General features: G+C 43.3%; 1 protein-coding gene across 7 annotated transcripts in view; it reads right to left on the bottom strand.

Annotated features, from left to right (window-relative positions):
• Window positions 1–20543, bottom strand: part of TBC1D1 (TBC1 domain family member 1) — a 248669-nt gene that overhangs the window by 45504 nt on the left and 182622 nt on the right. For all 7 annotated transcript variants that reach the window (XM_050790904.1, XM_050790905.1, XM_050790907.1 and 4 more), the window contains one exon: window positions 3452–3637. In XM_050790904.1, coding sequence (XP_050646861.1) covers window positions 3452–3637 — 186 coding nt within the window. The remainder of the gene's footprint in view (window positions 1–3451; window positions 3638–20543) is intronic.

Genomic DNA, 20543 nt, shown 5'->3' on the forward strand with positions numbered 1-20543 from the left:
CCAAAAAAAAAAAAAAAAAAAGGGAAAAATGGCTTTGCAAAGGAGGACAGCAGAGGACTGGTGGCTTCAAAGACAGACAATGGTTTTAGTTCTAACACCACTGAAAATCAGCTGTCTAATTTTGGAGAAATCACAACTTCCGCTTCCAAGTGCCTACAATGGAGTGAGGTAGACTGAGATAACATGGTATGGTTCTTTCCAGGATGCAATGCTTCCAGAATAGTAAAAAAATTTGATTCATCCATTCAAGTCAGGAAATAGGCTTAACCATAGGAAGAACTTCCTCATACACATTCTTCTAAATTCTTTCCCAAAGAGTATGCAAGTCAGCTTGAACCCCTGATCAATTTCAAGAGCTATCTCAGATACAATTTAACCTTCCTTTAAGAAGGGAGAAAAAAAACAAACTCACAATAGAATGCCTATCTCTCTAAGTACATAGTACAGCAGGTCCTCAAATAATGTCTTTGTGCTCAATGTCACTTTGTTATAATGTTGATAAGAAAAAAATGAATTCTTAGCCTGGGGCCATTGTCCGTGTGGAGTTTGTGTTCCTCTTCATGTCTGTGTGGGTTTTCTCCAAGTGCTCCAGTTTCCTCCCACATCCCAAAGAGGTGTACATTAGGTTAATCAGTATGTCTACGTGGTCCCAGTCTGAGTGTGTGTGTGTGTGTGTCACCCTGAGATGGGATGGCATTCAGTCCAGGGTTGGTTCCTGCCTTGCACCCCAAGCTGTAGGGATAGGTTCTGGCCACCTAGGACCCTGAAGTGGAATAAGTGGAAAAATAATCACTTTTTTTTTTTTTTTTTTAAGATGGTGTCTCACTGTGTTGCCCAGGCTGGAGTGCAGTGGCACCATCTCGGCTCCCTGCAACCTTCATCTCCTGGGTTCAAGCGATTCGCCTGCCTCAGCCACCCAAGTAGCTGGGATTACAGGTGTGCACCACCACGCCCGACTACTTTTTTTTTGTAATTATAGTAGAGACGGGGGTTCCACCACATTGGCCAGGCTGGTCTCGAACTCCTGACCTCAGGTGATCTGCTTGCCTCGGCCTCCGAAAGTACTGGGATTATAGGAGTGAGCCACTGTGCCAAGTCAATAATTATCTTATTTGTATTAATCTTGCTTAAATGTTTGCATATCTCATGTTTACATTAATATTTAATATTAGAAGTGTCCTGAGTCTTTATTTAGAAGTTTGGTGATGTTTTTGTGCCCAGAAATATGCCACAGGAACTTAACTCTCGTTTTTATCAATAAACTCTTGGTTTATTGATAAATATTTATCAATGAAACCTTGTTTCATTATACATCATTTTGCTTAAATTCGCAGTTTCCATGAACCTATTGGCAACATTAAGTGAAGACTTACTGTACACTCTGGCTGATTCTTATCAAATCTTGCATCTATATTTAATGTAAAAGTTCTGCCCTGCTCCTAATCCACCCCAACAAAACTTAGTAAATATTTTTAAGCAATCAGGCTCTTATTGCTGGATATTTTTTATCAGCAATCCAGGTCCTATACACACTAATACAATGGATTAATGCTTCCAACATTATATTAAGCAAGTTTATTGTGTTTTCACCACAGAGATAAACACATGTTGAACATTACAGAGCTAAGAAGAGAAATGAAGTCAAACAGTAAAAATAAAAGACCACAAAAACCGAACACTGCCAAGAAGCCAGATGAAATGAGGAAGCATTAGAAGAATGTTGGCAAGGGCCAGTAAACTTAATGCAACACCTGGCAAGGGGTTCCAGGTAACCTTAGGAAACTCTTGCCTGTTCATTCTAGTCTGTCTGATCATTGTTTGCACAGCAGAATGTATTCTGCTTTTGTGGCATACTGATTTCGCCTCACCAATTACAGTTGTCCTCACCACATTCCCAAGAAGCCAGCTGTGAGCACCATTCCCATTTTATAGCTATGCCCTGATTTTACAGGGCTGTCATTTGCAAGAAGATTGGCCAGTATTGGCATTAAAGTTTCTGACCTACGTGATGAAAGTAACTGCCTTTTTCCTCTTCAACAAAAATCCCAAGATGCACGTGAATATAACTGCTGTGCTCCCGAGCTGTCATTTAACTGATGACACTTGTAGTAACGCCATCACTATCAAACATCTTTTAGACATCTGCTTTTAGAATTACTTTCATGAACACACAAGAAAGCGGCAGAAAAACTGGGTTGGAAGAAAACAGCACTCACCTGCTCTAAACACCCCCCAGTGTGCTATCACCTTCCACAGCACCCTGATGGGAGCACCCATCTTTCTCAGCTTCAAAACTGCATATTGGAAAGCTTACTAGCCTATTCCAACTGTGGAGCTACTTTCATATCGAAAGGTCTTATTCCTTTATAATTCATTTTTTGTTTTCAGTCAAAAGATATAGACACTATCTCTTTACATTCTATGAATTCGTACTTTTCAACTGCAGAAACTACGTTGCTGGTATACAGTGTTGTCATAACTCACAAGTATCATATGGACATGCACAGAGAACGTCTCTCCACCCACTATGACACTAGCTATGCAACTGAAACTCATGGAATGCAACACATTCTCGGGAGCTTATTCCTCAGATTTGGTGTCTTAATGACTTTCAGCTCTATACAAGCATCAAGGTCATTTTAAAAGACCAAAATTTGCAATCAAGGATGATGCTGAATGAAACGTACTTCAATTCCAAAATTGTTCTGGGGCAATGGCAGGGTGACTGAACCATCTGCTACATCTTCCCTTTCAAAGAGATTATGCAGACTTTCTGCTCAAAATCTTCACTACTTTATAGCTGGGCAATTAATTCTCTAGATACCCTAAGACCCATGCTCTTTCCAAAAGGTATGTAAACTTTGCATCTTAAGCTACTTTGAAGATAATATTAATTGGTTCCAGTATCAGTATGGAAACAGGAAAAGAACAAAATCTAAACATTCAAAGTTCATGTCATATTTTGACACTATTGATGTCAGTACAGGTAGAATTCAGCTAATGATTCTGCTTCAGATTACTCGCAACTCACTGAGAAAGCACATAGAGTGAAGTTATGCACTTTAATGACTTACACAAGAAAAGTTCATACCTAACACACAGGCACAGACTATGGCTGAGGATAAAGTAGACTGAGAGAGAGAGGGGGGAAAACAAAAAGCACCTTTCAGCACTTTAGAGCTTAGATTTAAAACTTTTATCTCAGAAGTTCTAGATACTGTACTAACAGTGACCATAGAGGAATAATGAATATAGTTGTTGAAACTATCATTAGATCACCAGAAAGTAAACAGTGCTAATATTACTATGAAAAAGTAAACAGATGTAGACAGATACGTATATTAGACTATCATGCTGCTATATTTTTAAGACAGTATGCTTATGTCTGATGTGATTCACTTCAGAGCCAAGATAAGACCAGGCCTGTTCAATATCAAGATGGCAAACCAACCTTGGAGCTTCTGATTTTCCTTCTCCATTCTGAGCAGCAGTATCTGTTGAAGAATAGCCTTTTGCCACAGCTCTCGGAGCTCACGAGATGTCCTTTTCTTTTCCTCTGGCGGGGGCCCAAAGGGCCCATCTTCACAAACTGGTTCTAAAGGAGATCGTGGGGGAAGCTCTCCCAGCTCTGAATAATCTGGAAAGGGAAAAGGGCATTCCAGAATTGTCATTTTTCAACAAAAAATGCACATTCAAACATAGTGCCAAGTCAGCAAATTCTGTTCGTTCAGATAAAATATAGTAATATCACCAAATTTAAAATTCAGGTGTTAATAAGCATTGGCATAAGCCATGTCTGAGCCACAAACATGAAACAAATGATACATCAAACAGTAAGCAAAACTTCAGTAGCCGAGGAAGTATTTAAAGATACCTGCTTTTTAAGGTGTAATATTCTTACCTTCTTCTGAAAATGTTATTTAATAATTATTGATAATTATAGAAAACGTTCACACAGTGTCTACTCTGTACCAAACTCTTCTCAGAGCTTTATGTACAATAATTTAACACTCACAAAAAACTCTAAGTCATAGGTATTATAACTATCCAGTTTTAAAGAAATGCAAACTGAGGAACAGGGAGTTTATGTAACTTGCCTAATGTCACCTAGCTAGGAAGGAGTTGAGCCAGGACTAGAACCCAACAGTCTGGCTTTCATGTGCATTCTTAACCACTGTGCTATCTGGCTATTCTGAAAGAAGATTGAAATGTATTTAATAGGCAGTAATAACAGTAACCATTAGCAGACCCTCTACCAAGCGCTGGACACTGTGCCGGCCATTTTATGTAGGTAGACTCATTTAATCCTGGTGACAAGTCCAGAAGGCAGATATTAGCCTGGAAAGGAAACTAAGGTTCAGAAACTTGCCCAAGGTCACACAGTGAGTAAGTAGGTACACCGGCATAGTCTAACTCACCCCTTCCTGATTCAGAAGACCATTTGTTCCCACCACATACCGCTACAATCCAAATGTTTCCTATGTCTAAATTACATAGCTTTATAGAGTCTTATTTCATTATGATCCTATCAGACAAATGAATAAACTAAGATTCTACATCTTTTGGGGGTTTATAGGTATTATAGGAGGATGTTACTGTGTACTGTTCAATAGAAAAGCAAGAATTGAAATTATAAAGTATCATCTCAATTTGATACGTATTATGAGAGGCAGTACAGTTCGTTGATTAATAGTGCAGGTTCTGGAGCCAGGCTGCCGGGATTCTGATCAAGACTCTGTCATTACTGATTTTGTGATCTTTAACAAGTTGCTTAACATCCTGATGCTTCCACTTCCCAATCTGTCAAGTGGGAATGACAGAGCCTTCCCTCAGAGTGCCGGGAAACAAACTGAGTTAATAGGCTACAAACCACTGAGAACAGGGCCCAGCACAGAGTAAGAACACAATAAACCAAAAAATAGCTCTTATTGTTTGCTATCATATATTTACTAGGGGCACAGAAAAAAAATCAAAATTTCAGCTACTCAACCGTAAGCTCTAACAAGCTTAGAACCTTGCTGCCTCATTGACCAGGGTTTTGGTCACCACAATGAGCACAGTTGCTGGCACCCAGTAGGTACCTGAGAAATAACTGTTGAACAAAAGAAGGGACAAAATACTGGGTTTACATGTACTGTTATTTATGTTTTCCCTCTATTTTCTAAACTTGTGGCAATAAATATTTTAAAAATAAAAACTAAGGGAAAATAATGCAAATCTATTCTAATTAAAATCAAAGATGGAAAAAATATTTTCCTGCAAAACACTTACAAAACAAATCCCTTCACCCCAAAACCTGTATACTTAGGATTAGTCATTATTGAATATGATATAGTTCAATTGAATCCTTTTATTTCATCTTATTCTGCAGCTTGAAGTCTTTCATTTGAGCCCTTTCCTTTCTTTTTTTTATTCTTTCACCGTCTTGGCTCTTGGAATTCTGAGGGACACTGCAGTTGTGATTGACGTTCTGCTTTACCTCACATTGGAAGCATATCTCCCACTGGTTTGCAACAGTCTCGTTTCCAAAAACTAAGTCCTATGAGGTGTTCTGGCGTTCTGGATGGCATGGCAGGCGCCGCCCTGATAATGAGGGCAGCGTTTCCATGCACTCTCACAATCTCTTGTGTGTCAAGAGAACCCAGGACCCAGCCAGGCAACAGAGGGGAGCTCCGCTGAGGGTTAGGTGGGGTTGACCTGGATACACACACACACATACACACACTCACACACACACATATGGTTTTTTGTTGGTTTTTTTTTTTTTTTTGAGATGGAATCTCGCTCTGTTGCCCAGGCAGGAATGCAGTGGCACGATCTCAGCTCACAGCAACCTCCACCTCCCAGGTTCAAGTAATTCTCCTGCCTCAGACTCCTGAGTGAGTAGTTGGAATTACAAGCATGTGCCACCATGCCTGGCTAATTTCTGTATTTTTAGTCGAGACGGGGTTTCGCCGTGTTGGCCAGACTGATCTCGAACTCCTGACCTCAGGTGATCTGCTCACCTCGGCTTCCCAAAGTGCTAGGATTATAGGTGTGAGCCACCACGCCCACCTGACCTGAATATTCTTAAACCCTACTAGTAAAACAAGGGTTTACCTCACCTAAACTCCTTCTAATCTCATCCTTCCTGTTTACCACAGCCTTCCTCTACCCAAGGTCTTGAAACTTCCTACTGTGTTCCTTTCAAATTCGGAATCACAATGAGCAGGTGTAACTCAAGCCAGGAGGATGGAACATTCCTAGCAGTAGAGGTTGCTTGTCCCGAGATCCATGTACTCTCTGCCACTTGGGCTACTGACAAGGACCACTGTCTATAGAAGTTTATCAAATTCCGGTTTTATTTTAGTATTCAGAGAAACTGGATCTGCAAAAACACAAGTATTGTTTGGTGACGACAACTGTGAGGTTTAAGACGTAAGCTGTCTGCCTAATGTTTTCTACTTTTGTGATCTTTTTCTTACTATCATAGCGACAGTTTGTTGAGCTTTTACCATATGAGTTCTTGACACAAATAAGCTTGTTTGATCTTTACAACAATCTCATAGGATGGGTGATATTATGATCTCCATTTTCCAGCTAAAATAAGTAAGGTACAGTGAGGTTTTATAACTTGGCCAAGGTCACACAGCTAGTAAGAGTCAGAGCCATGATGTGAAAAAAGGTGTATTTTCCTCCAAAGTAAAAACAACAAAAAAAGAAAAGTTTACCCCATGCTTCTCTAACTTCTACATGCACAAGCCTCGCTGGGGATCTTGCTAAATTAAAGATCTGAATCAGCAAGTCTGAGGGGAGCATTTCCATCAAGCTCCCCAATAATGCCTCCCCTGCCGGTTCTCCAAGCACACTCTGAATAGCAGGGCTCCACACTGCAGCTTTACTCTCTATTTCCTCATGCAACCCTATGCACTTACTAGCACATGGGCTCATCTCCTTCACTCCCACCACTGAGAACACAGTTCAAATACTGTTGTCAGTTGCCTGAATTCAGGTCCTCAACACATGGCAGGAGCTTGTCCCAGACCTGCTCAGGGGACCCAGGCCAAGTCAAAGACGTATTTGAGCACTAGTATTAATTTCACCTCTGCATGAACTAAGTAAAAGCTGATCCACTGTAAAGGTTAGCAAACAAACCCAAGAGTTTAGACGAGGGTTTCTCAACCTCAGCACTACTGACATTTTGGGGCTGGATAATTCTTTGTCACGAGGAACTGTTTTATACACTGTAGAATGTTTAGCAGTCTCCCTGGGCATAGTAGCATCTGCCCACCATCAATGCCTCCAGGCATTGCTAAATGTCCCCTAGGGGTCCGGAGGAACAAAACCACCTCTAATAAGAACCTCTGATTCAGAGTTAAAATCTCACCATTTTGTCTCTCCTAAACCCTGGGAAAGGGTAAAAATGTATCTCCTTTATCCAAATTCATTTCACAATTACAGATTTTATAGTTTAACAACAAAGTTGTATAGATTAACAACAAAGTTTTATAATATTTTTTGTTCATATTAAAGAGTAGCTGGCTACAAAATAGCTCAGTAATTTATAAAGGGAGATAGTTAAAATCTTTGTTCTAAATTTGGCCTGCTGATTCAGTCCAAGTAAGCTGCTTTCTCAACAATGCAGAAAGATTCAGACTGGGGACAAGGCTACAGCTTTGTAATCAGTGCTCCTTCAGGCATGTGCAATCTTGAGAGATGTGGACTCGAGCGGAGTGGCAGGTCGAGGAGAATAAAATCAAAGTCTGAAGCAACTGTCAGCTGAGAACCTTGTTCTAATGATAAACCCAGGCACTGTTTTCACTTACATCATTCCTAAGCCAATCCTACCAGCATTGAGTCCCTTATATGTATGCAGGGATGCGATGTGTTAGGTGGTCTAAGGAGGGCTACTCTGAGGTTTCTGTTCTCTAGAACAATCCCAGGGATCTGGCTTCTCTCCCTGACTTGCATTCTTGCTGAGAGACAGCTGCACAGAGGCCAGTGTAGGAACTGGCTTGGCTCGGTGTAGTGGAGGTTGAGCTGAAGGAGGGGCTGCTCTACCTCTTGGGCCAACTGTGCTGGTGCCTCTTGGGAAAATGCATGCCTTCTGGGTTCCAGTCCCTCCATGCAAAATGTGAGAAATGATATTCGCCGCTGACACCCAACTGTGGAGACCACAGGCACTGACAGGCATATTTATAAAGTCTGCAAAGCCACCAAACCAAAGGGCTGTGATAACACCTTAGTCCAGGATTAGATTTTACTATTCTGACATCTCCTATAATGACAGGATGTGGAGAACTTAAATTATGTAGCCTTCCAGAAACAATAGCCTCCAATGGGTTCTAAGAATTTTAAAACCAGTCATAATTCAGGAGGCCTTGGAGACAACTGCCTCCTATTAAATCATTGCTGTGACACTCCCAACAGAGTCATAAATATGATCTATGCTGGTATGTCCATATTTCAGATGCCAAATTATTCCCCAACAACTCTGTTCTGTTGCATTCTTTCTATCTGCACACAAATGTGTGGGGAAGAGTACGACATTGCATCATTGTTATGAACAGAATCAATGCCATGATCGAGAAAGAGAAAAAGCAATGTGCACACGACCTCCTATTTGTCTAGTATCTGGCTCTCTCAAGTGTAGAATACAGGGATCCTTTCTTGCATTTTCACAAAGCACTGACATTAAGTTCTGAACTGCAGTTCTCCTCCTTTTAAGGACATGACATTAAATCACATGTTAAATGCCCTATAAGAAAGAGGAGCTCTAGAAGGAAAGGAGAAGACAGATCCTTATTCTCCAATTTTCTGGTTTTTTCTGTGTGTTACCCACCATAGAGCATTTTATAACTCTCTTCATCCCTCCTGAAAATTCTGAACTCTATGCCAAAAAAAAAAAAAGAAGTTAAAAAAATTCCAGTTATTCTCAACCCTCTGTTTGAACAACATAAATCGATTCTGGAAAGGAGAAAACTGAACATTAAATCTCTGGAGAAAAGTTAACAACAACAGGGATTAACATCTGCAGCGTCTGCTGTTACCAACAGCTCAAGGAAATTTCTTAGAAAAAACAAAGTAAAATGACCATGTAGACTTAATGTTGTCAAACTGTTTACAAAGTATGAGCAGCTTTACCTCTACTACACCAGAAAGCAGAGCCCAGGACGCAGAGATTTCTGTGCTCCCTGCCATATTCCATGCCTGGGAAACAGCAGATACGTATGGGACATTCAATGAATGAACAGATTCATTTGCACAAGTCCACTCCTAACCCTGACATGACTTCTGTGGATCTTTTATGGAAAATACTCCAATGAGAACCTGATTATTTCCCACAGTTGCATTATATGACAGTCCAGCTAGAGGAAAACAGAATGTTTTAAAGACAACATTCATTTGGTATAAAGAAATACTGTTAAGTTCTTGCCGCATGCCAGGCATGCTGCTAGAAATCCAGGTTTGAATCAGGGTAGCAGAGAAGTACAAGACTACTAAAATAAGGGAAATACAAAGAAAGTGTTCCGGAAGTTCAGCAAAGAAAGATGAAGTTCGGCTGTTTATCAGGTCAAGAGCATGGGCCCTGGAGCCAGGTATCTGGGACCGAACCTGGCTCTACCTTGATCCAGCTACTCCACCTCAAATGGGTTATCTGATCACTTGCCACCTCAGTTTCCTAATCTGCGAAATCTGCATAGTACTGCCTAGCTCATAGGGTTATTGTGAGCTAGGTAATGTGTGGAAAAAAACAAGCCTGCACACAGTAAACATTTAATAAAATGTCAACTACCACTCTTCTTACCATCATTGTTGTCAGTTTTTGTGGAAAGGGGAGTGGTTCTAGAAGGACAGGTAAAATCCATACAGGTTTAATTGATGGGAGCCATTTTAGGTAAATGGACCAGCATAAACAAGGTGTGCAGGTAATTATTAACTCATCACTGAAAATGACCTATTTTGTCTAATGACCAGATAGTATGCGCATGAATACAGAAGACAAGGCCGGCTGACTTTAGGTTGCTTAAGGTCTAGTCAATCCACATATTAATTAGTAAGAAATTGGGAATTCCAGAAGACTGGGGGTTTTTAAAGCAAAAGTGATTTGATATATACATTCTTCAGCACCAGAACGATATCCTGGCAGGCAGGGAGTGTATAACATAGTGGATCAGACACATGAAAGGCCACTACCAAATGATGAGTACAAGTGCTCGAAAAAGAGCTATGGACACAGAACAGAGCACCTAACTCTGCCTGAGATGGGAGGGGAGGGGTGTGAAGAGGAGAGAGGCACACACATACTTAAAAAGAGAAGCCAAGATAAGCAGAAACAAGGGCCAGGAGCAAGAGGCCTGCAGATCTTTATCCCCACGCTCTCCCAAAATAGCTGTTTAGGGTAAACTTCCAAGGCTGTGGAAGATGACTTAGAGATGAGGAAGTCAAAAGTCCTGACTCAGTCTGGTTAGAGGTCATGACAACAGTTCAGAGGAGCGCCGAAGACCGCATGGCAGTGGGAAGTCCAGGGAAGAGAACCAGGAAGAGGCACAGAGAACAGGCCTGGCTGGCTGAGCCCAGGGCACAGAGCACCAGGAGCTCTGCGCAGCCCCGGTGGTGGGCGGCTGGTGGCTCTAAATGGGAGGTCTACAGGAGCTGGAGAAGAATCAAGAAAAAGCTGAAGACAGGACATAATGCATGGGAGAAAATTATCCTTGGAAAAAAATGACGTTTGTTTTTGCATCTGCAAGGGGAAGGAAGCTGTACTTTTTGAGGAGCTGAAAGTCAGGGCTCTCAGTTCTTGATTAAAGACAACAAAACTAAAGAGAAACAAATATTCAACCACAGCCAGAATCCTAAATGCTGATCTTTGAAACAGTTTGCCCTGTCCTGTTACCATCTCTATAACACTGATTTTCAACTGTGGTTCTTGTAATTTTATGAGACATGCTGGGGTGGAAAAGCCCACCATGGCCCAGTGCCACCAGGATGAGCACCTGAGGGCTGTGTCTGGGAAGCTGGGCCTTGCCTCCCCAGGGACTTCCCACCAGCAGCCACGTCACAATGGCGACCTTCGCCACTCCGCCCTTACTTTCCTTCTTTCTTCAGGATTGTGAGGAAACTGTCAGTGCTCACAGGAACGTGGAGCTGAAAGGGACACTGGAAAATGACTTAGCTCAACCCCCACTCTCTTCCCAGATGTGGAAACCGAAGCTTAAAGAGGTCCGATGTCACATTTTCTGGGCACTTACTATGTGCCGGGCAGTTTGCTTTACTAGTACCCCACTGATTTCATCTTCACAACCAATGGATAAGCTAGGAATTGGTTTTATCCCTCCATGGCAAGGCACGGGACACACAGCTAACCGGGTGGTGGAGCCAGGACTAGAACTTGGCTGGCTCATCCTAATGCCTTGGGGTAATGGATACAAAAGCAAAGAGGAAAAGGAGCAGGCAACTGATGATGCCAGCTCTGGTACTAACTACCAGGAAACGGGCAAGCTCCTTGACCCCTCTGTGTGTCAGTTTCCTCATTCATAAATCACAGACAATAATAGCATCCACTCCCCCACCCCCGCCACAGCTTTATTGTGGGGATTAAATGAAACATCCTTGAGAGCACTTAAAAACAGTACTTGGACAAGAGTAAGTGCCGAGTTCCTATTAATATCATTATCTATTTTGTTCTAAAAAAAGATAATCTATTTGGCAAAATCTTTCTGTTGCTTAGACTTCTTCACAATCAGACTGGGATTGGGGATAAAAAAGAAAGTTGATTTACTGAAGAATACTGGAGAATACTGTTCTATGAAGAAAATACCAACATTTTCCCAGGGGCTCCCCGCAACAATAGGAGGCCCCGGGTCACCGTCTTGGTGTGTCCAGGGCCCATGGTCACGTAGAGATAGGGTGGGATGGGGTGGAGTTTTGGCCTTTCTTTGTCTGGCTGACTCTCCTCTTGGAGTGCTCAGCTCCAAGGTCATGCCCCTGGAGACAGCTTCCTCCTGCTGCGCCTGCCCCGAGGGACCCCAGACGCCTCCCCTGTGGCCAACAGCACCATGGCGCTCTGAGCACAGAAAACAAACACAAGAGGAGCTCCGAGACGCAGGAGGCCAGGGAGCCTGGAGCATCTCAGGAAAGACTGGGCCGAAAGGAGGGAAGTCAAAGAGGGCTGGGACAGCCTATGAGGGGCCAGTAACAAACACGCAGAGTGGAGGGAAACAAGCAGGCCCCGGGTGCCAGGCAACTCTCGACCCAAGGGATTGGGACTCAGCTCTTAAATTATGCAAAACTATCATAGAACTTCACATATACTTCATATATAGATATCTGACACTTTCATACAACTTTCTACGTATAAAACCTTGTAAGAAACATATCACGGCCGGGCGCAGTGGCTCAAGCCTGTAATCCCAGCACTTTGGGAGGCCGAGACCGGCGGATCACGAGGTCAGGAGATCGAGACCATCCTGGCTAACACGGTGAAACCCCGTCTCTACTAAAAATACAAAAAACTAGCCGGGCGAGGTGGCGAGCGCCTGTAGTCCCAGCTACTCGGGAGGCTGAGGCAGGAGAATGGCGTAAACCCGGGAGGCGGAGCTTGCAGTGAGCAGAGATCCGGCCACCGCACTCCAGCCTGGGTGACAGAGCGAGACTCCGTCAAAAAAAAAAAAAAAAAAAAAAAAAAACATATCACAAGGTGTTTATCCCTCCCCTACCTTCCTGTGAGCAATCATGCATTCAACTCATCGCAGAACACTGATGAAAGAAAACCAAGCTCCACCCCTAAGGAGACAGCTGAGCAGGCCACGGTTGCAGGTCTGTGTGCCAAGTGGTCGAGGGCAGCCCATAGGGTGGCGAGAGTGCAGAGGGCGGCTGTGCAGGCCCAACCTCAGAAGAGATGATCCCAAGTGAGACGTTCGTGGGGGTGGGGGGTGTGGGGAGGGGTGTGGGGTGTGGTGAGGGGTGGGGGGTGTGGGGAGGGGTGGGGGGGGGGGGGGGGGGGGGGGTGGGAGTGGGGAAAGGGGAAAGGTCCAGTGCTGAGTTCTGACACACGGCTGGGAAGGAGGAATGCCAGAGATGAGGGGCAGTCCCACCTTGGCAAGTGTGGGAATTAAAAGAAAGCAGCATGATGAATTTGATGACTGCAAATAGTTCCCCACAGCTCAGGGAAGGGGCAGGGAGTGCCTGCAGATGGTAAGAGGTGGGTCGGGTCAGGTGGTCAGAAGGACAAGGACCTCTTGTGCTGGGCAAGGCCACCATCCTGACCACACTCTGAAGAACAGGTGAAAAACAGCAGACAGTGAGTGGGCAATAACCACATGGAGTTACTCTGACTGCTGCCCACACTTAGCCCTCTGATCTCCTCCATGTGGATTTTTTTTAAAAGATGTCAGACCACCCAACATTCGTTATTTACATTGTTCACTCTGTGATGACAGCTGCTGGTCAAACCTACTCAGCTTGGACCTCACTGTGGGCACAGAGGTCAGGACATCTGGCCACTCCCTCCAGCAGCATATGGGTCACAGCTGACAGAACCTAGACCATGAGTTCAGTCTATGGGAGAAGTTCTCAAAATGTGGTCCCCACACGAGCTTCAGCATCCGCACCACCTGGGAGCTTGTTAGAAATGCAAATTCTTGGTCCCACCCCAAACCTACTGGATCAAAAACTCTGGGGTAGATCCAGCAACCTGGATTTGAACAACTGGGAAATTCTAACGCACACAAAAGGTTGAATCTCTGGCCTTTGGCGTTCAGCACTTTTTTAGCCACTTACTTTATGTTACAGAGTTACCTTAATCGGATGTTTCACATTATGTGACACTAGAGAACAAAGGTACCTTTTAAATACATTATTTTAAATTATTTCAGCAATGACTCAACCCATTAAGGATGGATGACCTGACCATTAAATAGAATTTTAAAATGTAATATATTTTGCTTTTTTTTTTTTTTTTTTTTTTTTTTTTTTAAATGGAGTCTCGCTCTTGTTGCCCAGGCTGGACTGCAACGGCGCAATCTCGGCTCACTGCAACCTCCGCCTGCCGGGGTCCAAGTGATTCCCTTGCCTCAGCCTCCCAAGTAGCTGGAATTACAGTTGCACACCACCACGCCTGGCTAATTTTTTTGTATTTTTAGTAGAGACGAGGTTTCACCACATTGGCCAGGCAGGTCTCAAACTCCTGACCTCAGGTGATCTGCCCACCTCGCCTCCCAACGTGCTGGGGTAGAAGCGTGAGCCACCGCCCCTGGCCATATCACCATGCTTTTCAAACACCAGTCAAGTCACCCTTTTATCTTTGTCAAAGGCAAAGTTCAAAGCCAAAGTCTGAACTAAATACCATTTTCTTAAGAAATGCATTAGGGGCCGCTCCCTGCTAATCCAGATCAACAACCCACACTATTACAGCAATAACAAATTTCCTTCCAGAAAACTTCCAGATCTGAACATAGTCAGAGACAGACCGATGACTCACCTAACATAAACAGAAAAATATACTACTAAAAGCTAAGATCATGATTTCTCAACCCCCATCATTTAGGCATCTGCAGAAAAGCAGCTCATTACAACCCAGCTTTCAACCCCTCCACCATGGGAGCCTCCCCTCCAGCCCTGGCCTCCCCAGCCCAGGGTGCTGCCCCAGCCCAGGGTGCTGCCACACCCTGCCGAGAAAGGCGGGCTCAGTATCTCAGGGCCTTTCTGCTTCTGTTTCTACTGAGACATGGTGAAAAGAAAAGCAAGCCAACTTCCTTACCCTCAAATCTCCCCTAACAAAGTGTTATGAGGGTCAAAATTAGACCTGGAAACAGAAAAGTGGCTGTGTTACAGAGAAACAGCTTTTAAACTATGCCCCGTGAAGCTCTGGTTGCAGAGTCCATGCAGGAAGCCAGGGAGTGGAGAATGGAGCTCAGGCTGCTCTAATAAGGACTGGGTGGCTTAAACAACACACATTTGTTTCTCACCGTTCTGGAGGGGAAGTCCAAGATCAGGGTGCCAGCACAAGTGTATTCTAGTGAGAGCCCTGTCTCTTCCTGACTTGCAGAGAGCTTCCTTCTTGCTGTATCCTCACAGGGTGAAGAGAGAGGAAGCTCTGGGATCCCTACCTCTTATTGGGATGACAGTAATCCCATTAATGAGGGCTTCATTCATACAATCTCAACTAAATCACCTCCCGAGGGCCTCCCTTCAAACACCGTAACACTGTGCACTGGGGCTTCAACATAGGAATTTTGGGGGGACACAAATTTTCAGTCCATAACAGGAGCAAATCTGATTCCAAACTACCCCATCACTAAAGCAAAGCAGGTTTGATTTAACGTTTTACAGAGCCTCTGACAACTTCCCTTTTAAAAAAGTTCATTCTGTACCTAAGAAAAAAGGAATATGTTTAAAGCCCAGGAAACAAGGTTTTATTACAACGGAAAGGCATGGGATGGCCTTGAGCTGAGCCTCAATGGATTGGCATAATTCAGAAACTTTTTGAAGCGGGAGGGGAGGCCTGGGGGTGCCAGAAAAGGATTTGTTTGAGCAAAGGCACCAAGTACTCTGGCTCAGAGCTGTCCTTTCTTTTGAATTCACAGCACTTGCTTTCTAGGTCATTAACGTGGCCACCGACCTGGTGCTGCTGTGCAGCACCTTTCATCTTTGCTGTTCTTTAACTTGAAGCCAGGTCCTGGGATCCTACTTGAAAGTGGACTCTAGCATCTGGTCTACTTTCATCCCGCTTCCTCACCCAGACTTCTTCCTTGTCAACACAGGACAACCTGACCTACCCCACCACAAGAAGCAGATTTAGAACAGTACCTCCAACCCACCCCAGTTCCACTGCATCAACCCAGGGCGATGCATAACATGTGCTTCCAAGTCCCTGGATTATCATGGAGTGCAATGCCAGCACTTGACATAAAAGCCCAACATCTAATTAAAATCGCTTGAACATCCAGAAGACAAGAGAGAGGGTAAAAAAGGATGACGACGGCTCCCCAGACTCAAGACTTGAGAAATCACAAGCTTTTACTGTAAAATCAGACAAAATGCATTGAAGGCAAAAAAAAAAAAAAAAATTAAGGTTTTGTGAAAGAACCAAAAGTCAAGGTGTAGTTTCTGCCAAATGACATTTATAATATAGATGGGCAGATTCTATGTATTTAATTTGTACTTAAATAATGTTTATTAAGCTTAGGATAGAAAAGGATCATTTTATCCTGATAAGAGTTTCAACCCCAAAATTATTAAGGTTTATGCCACAAAATAGCATTGCATCAATAAAAGATAACAAAAACCCTTTGGGAATTTTAAGACTCTTCTCCTCCATAGCTGCAGCTTTCCAATTCAGAACCTTGAACTTAGTAGACACAACATTTCCCCACTCTTTCTTCTCTCTTGGCAACTGTCTTCCTTACGACACTTGTATGCTCCTTTATCTTAGCATTTGGTCCACTTTCAATCCAGTACCTAGAACAATGCTTTTACATACAACTGCGCACTCAGTATAGTCATATGTTAAATAACATGCAATACATCTATGTCATGTCAGAGGCAGGGATATCTTACCTGCAAATTTTAGACCCTCATTAAAAGCTATCATCCCCTGATGATATGATGATAAAGGCTATTACAGAAAGAACCGTCCTAAGAGGTAGAAGGAACGGCTATTACAGTCACTGAGGTCTGAAAAACAGAGCCTAAATCTGAGTGGCAGCCAGGAAACAGGAAGGTATGAGTTCCACTGTGGAAGGAGAGAGAACTCAGGTAGAGGAGCCTGGAATCTGGAGTGACTGGTAAAATAATACAACAGTGGCAACATGGCAATTTCAAGAAAAGGAGCTCAATTTTTCCCTCTCCAGCCTAGGAGATGGTTTTTAGGTATGTTAGCTGGCTGGGTTTCTTTTCCTCCTGAAAAAAATATTTTAGTTGGTGGCAGAGAAACTGTAAACACTAATATTATATCTACCTATATATTTATCTAAGGAAAAAAACGTTACGTATAATTCTACCTCCCTAAGATAAGCATTCTTGATATTTTCATATATTTTCTCTCTGGTCTATTTTTGGATTTTCACTCTATGAATAAATGTAACTTCCATTCTATATTCTAGGTTTTCATCAGCAGTGCGTCGTGCGCACCTCCAAGGTCTGGAACCACCCTTAAGACATCAATAGGATGCAGATGCTGAAGTGCCTAAGCACGCCCAAGTAGGAATAGGGCTCAGAAGATGTGCGCAGGAGGATCATGACCCCAGTCTCACATAAAGGGATCAGGGTCAGACATGCGCACTTGGGATTTGATGTGGTTTGGCTGTGTCCCCACCCAATTCTCATTTTGAATTATAGTTCTCATAATCCCCATGTTGTGGGAGGGACCAGGTGGAGATAATCATGGGGGCAGTTTCCCCCATCCTGTTCTCATGACAGTGAGTTAGTTCTCATGAGATCTGACGGTTTTATAAGGGGCTTTTCCCCCTTTTGCTCAGCACTTCTCTCTCCTGCTGCCATGTGAAGAAGGACATGTTTGCTTCCCCTTTCACCACGATTGTAAGTTTCCTGAGGCCTCCCCGGCCATGCTGAACTGTGAGTCAAATGCACCTCTTTCCTTTATAAATTACCCAGTCTCAGGTATGTTTTTATTAGCAGTATGAGAACAGACTAATACAGGACTCATCTCCGGAGAGGTGCCATTGGAAACTATTCAACCAGAAATAATCAATGAGCAAGGTGCCATCACAGCTCTGTAACTTCCAGAGAAGAGCTGGTGAGATATGTAGTAGAATAAAACATGTGACCAAGGGAAAAAAATAAAAAGAGAAAGGAGGAGGAAAGGTCCCAGAGGCATGTACAGGTGATGGTCAACGGCATCAAGAAAATCCTGACGGGGATTCTGCTTGCACAGCTGTCCTGAAGTGAGACTCTGTGACCTGGCTGATGACAAGAGATTAAATTGCTATAGGCTCCAGTTATAAACTTTGTTGCCCTCCACCCTCCCTCCTCTCATGCATCTGTGACTAAAATATCTAACCCCACCCATCCCATTACACAATGCTTATCTGGAAGTGATCTGAGGTCAGAATCCATTAAAGGAAGCCCATGACTTAAAAATTAGGAAATACTTTTGTGCTTTGCTGAGGAGAGGGGATGGGGAAGTCCTCACGATGAAACAAAAAGTTCAAAATAGTGAACCAATTCTTCTCCCAACCCAATACAATGTTCAGTGAGTTATATGTGGAAATGTGACCTTTCCACCTGGAAAACCCCAGCCTCACTGCTTTCCTTTGAAGGGCCCATATCCTGAAAGAAATCAACTTGGGAAGTTGCATACTTTTTAGGTATCTATGACTCTTAGGCAAGTGGGAAACTCGGGTTTTAGTTGTGTTAAGTTTCAGTCTTGAATGTTCTCCTGTAGTAGAAAATGAAAACATATGATATGATCATCAAGATCTCTTAAAAGTCAGTACTCTGACATACATTTACAATCCCAACAGATTTCAAACACTTTAATCTGTTTTATGACTTAAAGTGGACAAGTTCAATGCTCCTTGAAAACTGTTTTTGTGGTAAGCAAATTTCTTAAACATTACCAGAATTTACTTGGACTAAAAACATCATTAAAGAAGTAATATTTTCTTTCGAAAGTCTCTACTGACTGTGGCCAGGCGTGGTGGCTCATGCCTATAATCCCAGCACTTTGGGAGGCTGAGGTGGGCAGATGACAAGGTCAGGAGTTCAAGACCAGTCTGGCCAACATGGCAAAACCCCATCTCTACTGAAAATACAAAAATTAGCCAAGTGTGGTGGCACGTGCCTGCAATCACAGCTACTCAGGAGGCTGAGGCAGGAGAATCACTTGAACCCAGGAGGCAGAGGTTGCAGTGAGCCAAGATTGGGCCACTGCACTCCAGCCTGGGTGACGGAGCAAGACTCTGTCTCAAAAAAAAAAAAAAAAGAGAGACTAAGAAAGTCTCTACTGACAATAACTGAATATGGCAAATCCCAGCACGTGCAGCTTCCATTTGGCATCATTAAGAATCAAGAGTTGTTACATGGGACCAAATATTCAACCCCAAGACAGAAAGAGGGGAGGCAGGAGAAGTCGGCTGCTTTGATAAAATGAAATAATTCAGTAAAAACTTGCATATTTACCCCTCTCAAGGAGGGATACTTTTCTAAACATCCAGGCCCAACACAGAAAATCAAGTGCTGCACGCTCAGCTTAAAAGTTGTGCCTTAAATTCTGAGGGCCAGCACGGGGGAAATCGATCCTTCCAAGCCTAGTCATTCTGTGCTCAGATGGCCACGTTTCACCTCACTGCACTCATCACCTTCCGGGACGTCGTGAAAACTGCATGTTGTTTAACCTTGTGCTGGGATGATTTTAAAGAGTGAAGCATCTATGACTAACTTCTTTACAATGATTCCCAGTCTTTTGTCTTTCCCCATTATGAGTTTTGAAAAGAACCTTCTCCCAAAGCCCCCAGTGCCTGCTTTTCAGTATTGTTAGTTGGAGGTTTTTGCTGTCCCTCTCAATTCAGAGCCAGAGCTGCCCAGCGAGGTGTGTACCTGGGATGGGGCAGGAGCATCAAGCTGCCATCTCAGGAACCAGGTTTCCTCCGGCTGTGACTTTAGGCTTTTACATGCACTTTGCCAAAAAGCTGAAGCAATTATGCAAACTACCAGCAGCACACTACCCAGGAGGTTGAGAGAGGTCCTCGGCAACATGACCATCCTCCCTATGCCACAGTCTCTGGTCATCCAAGAACAACCTTTTGGTTGTCTTAAAAGTCCACTAACATTAAAAATGAAGGCAGTCAGGGTGGATTTCAAGAATGGCTGCCATTCATGGAGGAGGCTCTTTTTACTTCCTTCAGCCCTTCTTCCTTCCTTTAGATCCCTATTAGGAATGGACCGGCTGCCTTCTCCTTACTGACAAGCTCCTCTGGAGTGAGTGCTTCCATCACTGACTGCCCCAACAGTCCTAACTACAAGGTGGGGCTATCATTACGCCGGCATTACACCGAAGAAACCAAGGCACAAGTGGGACATGCAGCTGCTTTTGCTCAAAAATGGAAGGGCCACAATTTAAGTTCAGGCCAGTCTGATTTAATAATCCATACTCAACAGCAGATAATCAAATAAATCAATTAAAAAATAGGCAAAGGATTTGAGACTTGAAAAGACATTTCCCCAAATATGAAACATAAATGGCCAACCAGGACATGAAATGATGCCCAACCACATTAACCATGAAGGAAATCAAAACCACAATGAGATATTACCTCACACTCATTAGGATGGCCATTATTTTATAATAAAAACTTCATATATTTACCACTCCAAAGGAGGAATACTTTTCTAAATATCCAGGCCCAACACAGAAAATCAAGTGTAATCCAGATGATTTATCCAGAAAATCTGCAATCCAGAAGATTACAAGTGTGGGTGAGGGCGTAGAGGAACTGGAGTCCTTGGGCACTGTTGGAGGGAATGTGAAATGGCATGGCAGCTGCGGAAAACAGTATGAGGGTTACTCACAGAACTACACTATGATCGATCCAACAATCCCA

Source organism: Macaca thibetana, chromosome 5 (genome assembly GCF_024542745.1).
Source record: "Macaca thibetana thibetana isolate TM-01 chromosome 5, ASM2454274v1, whole genome shotgun sequence".
NCBI classification, from domain to species: domain Eukaryota; kingdom Metazoa; phylum Chordata; class Mammalia; order Primates; family Cercopithecidae; genus Macaca; species Macaca thibetana.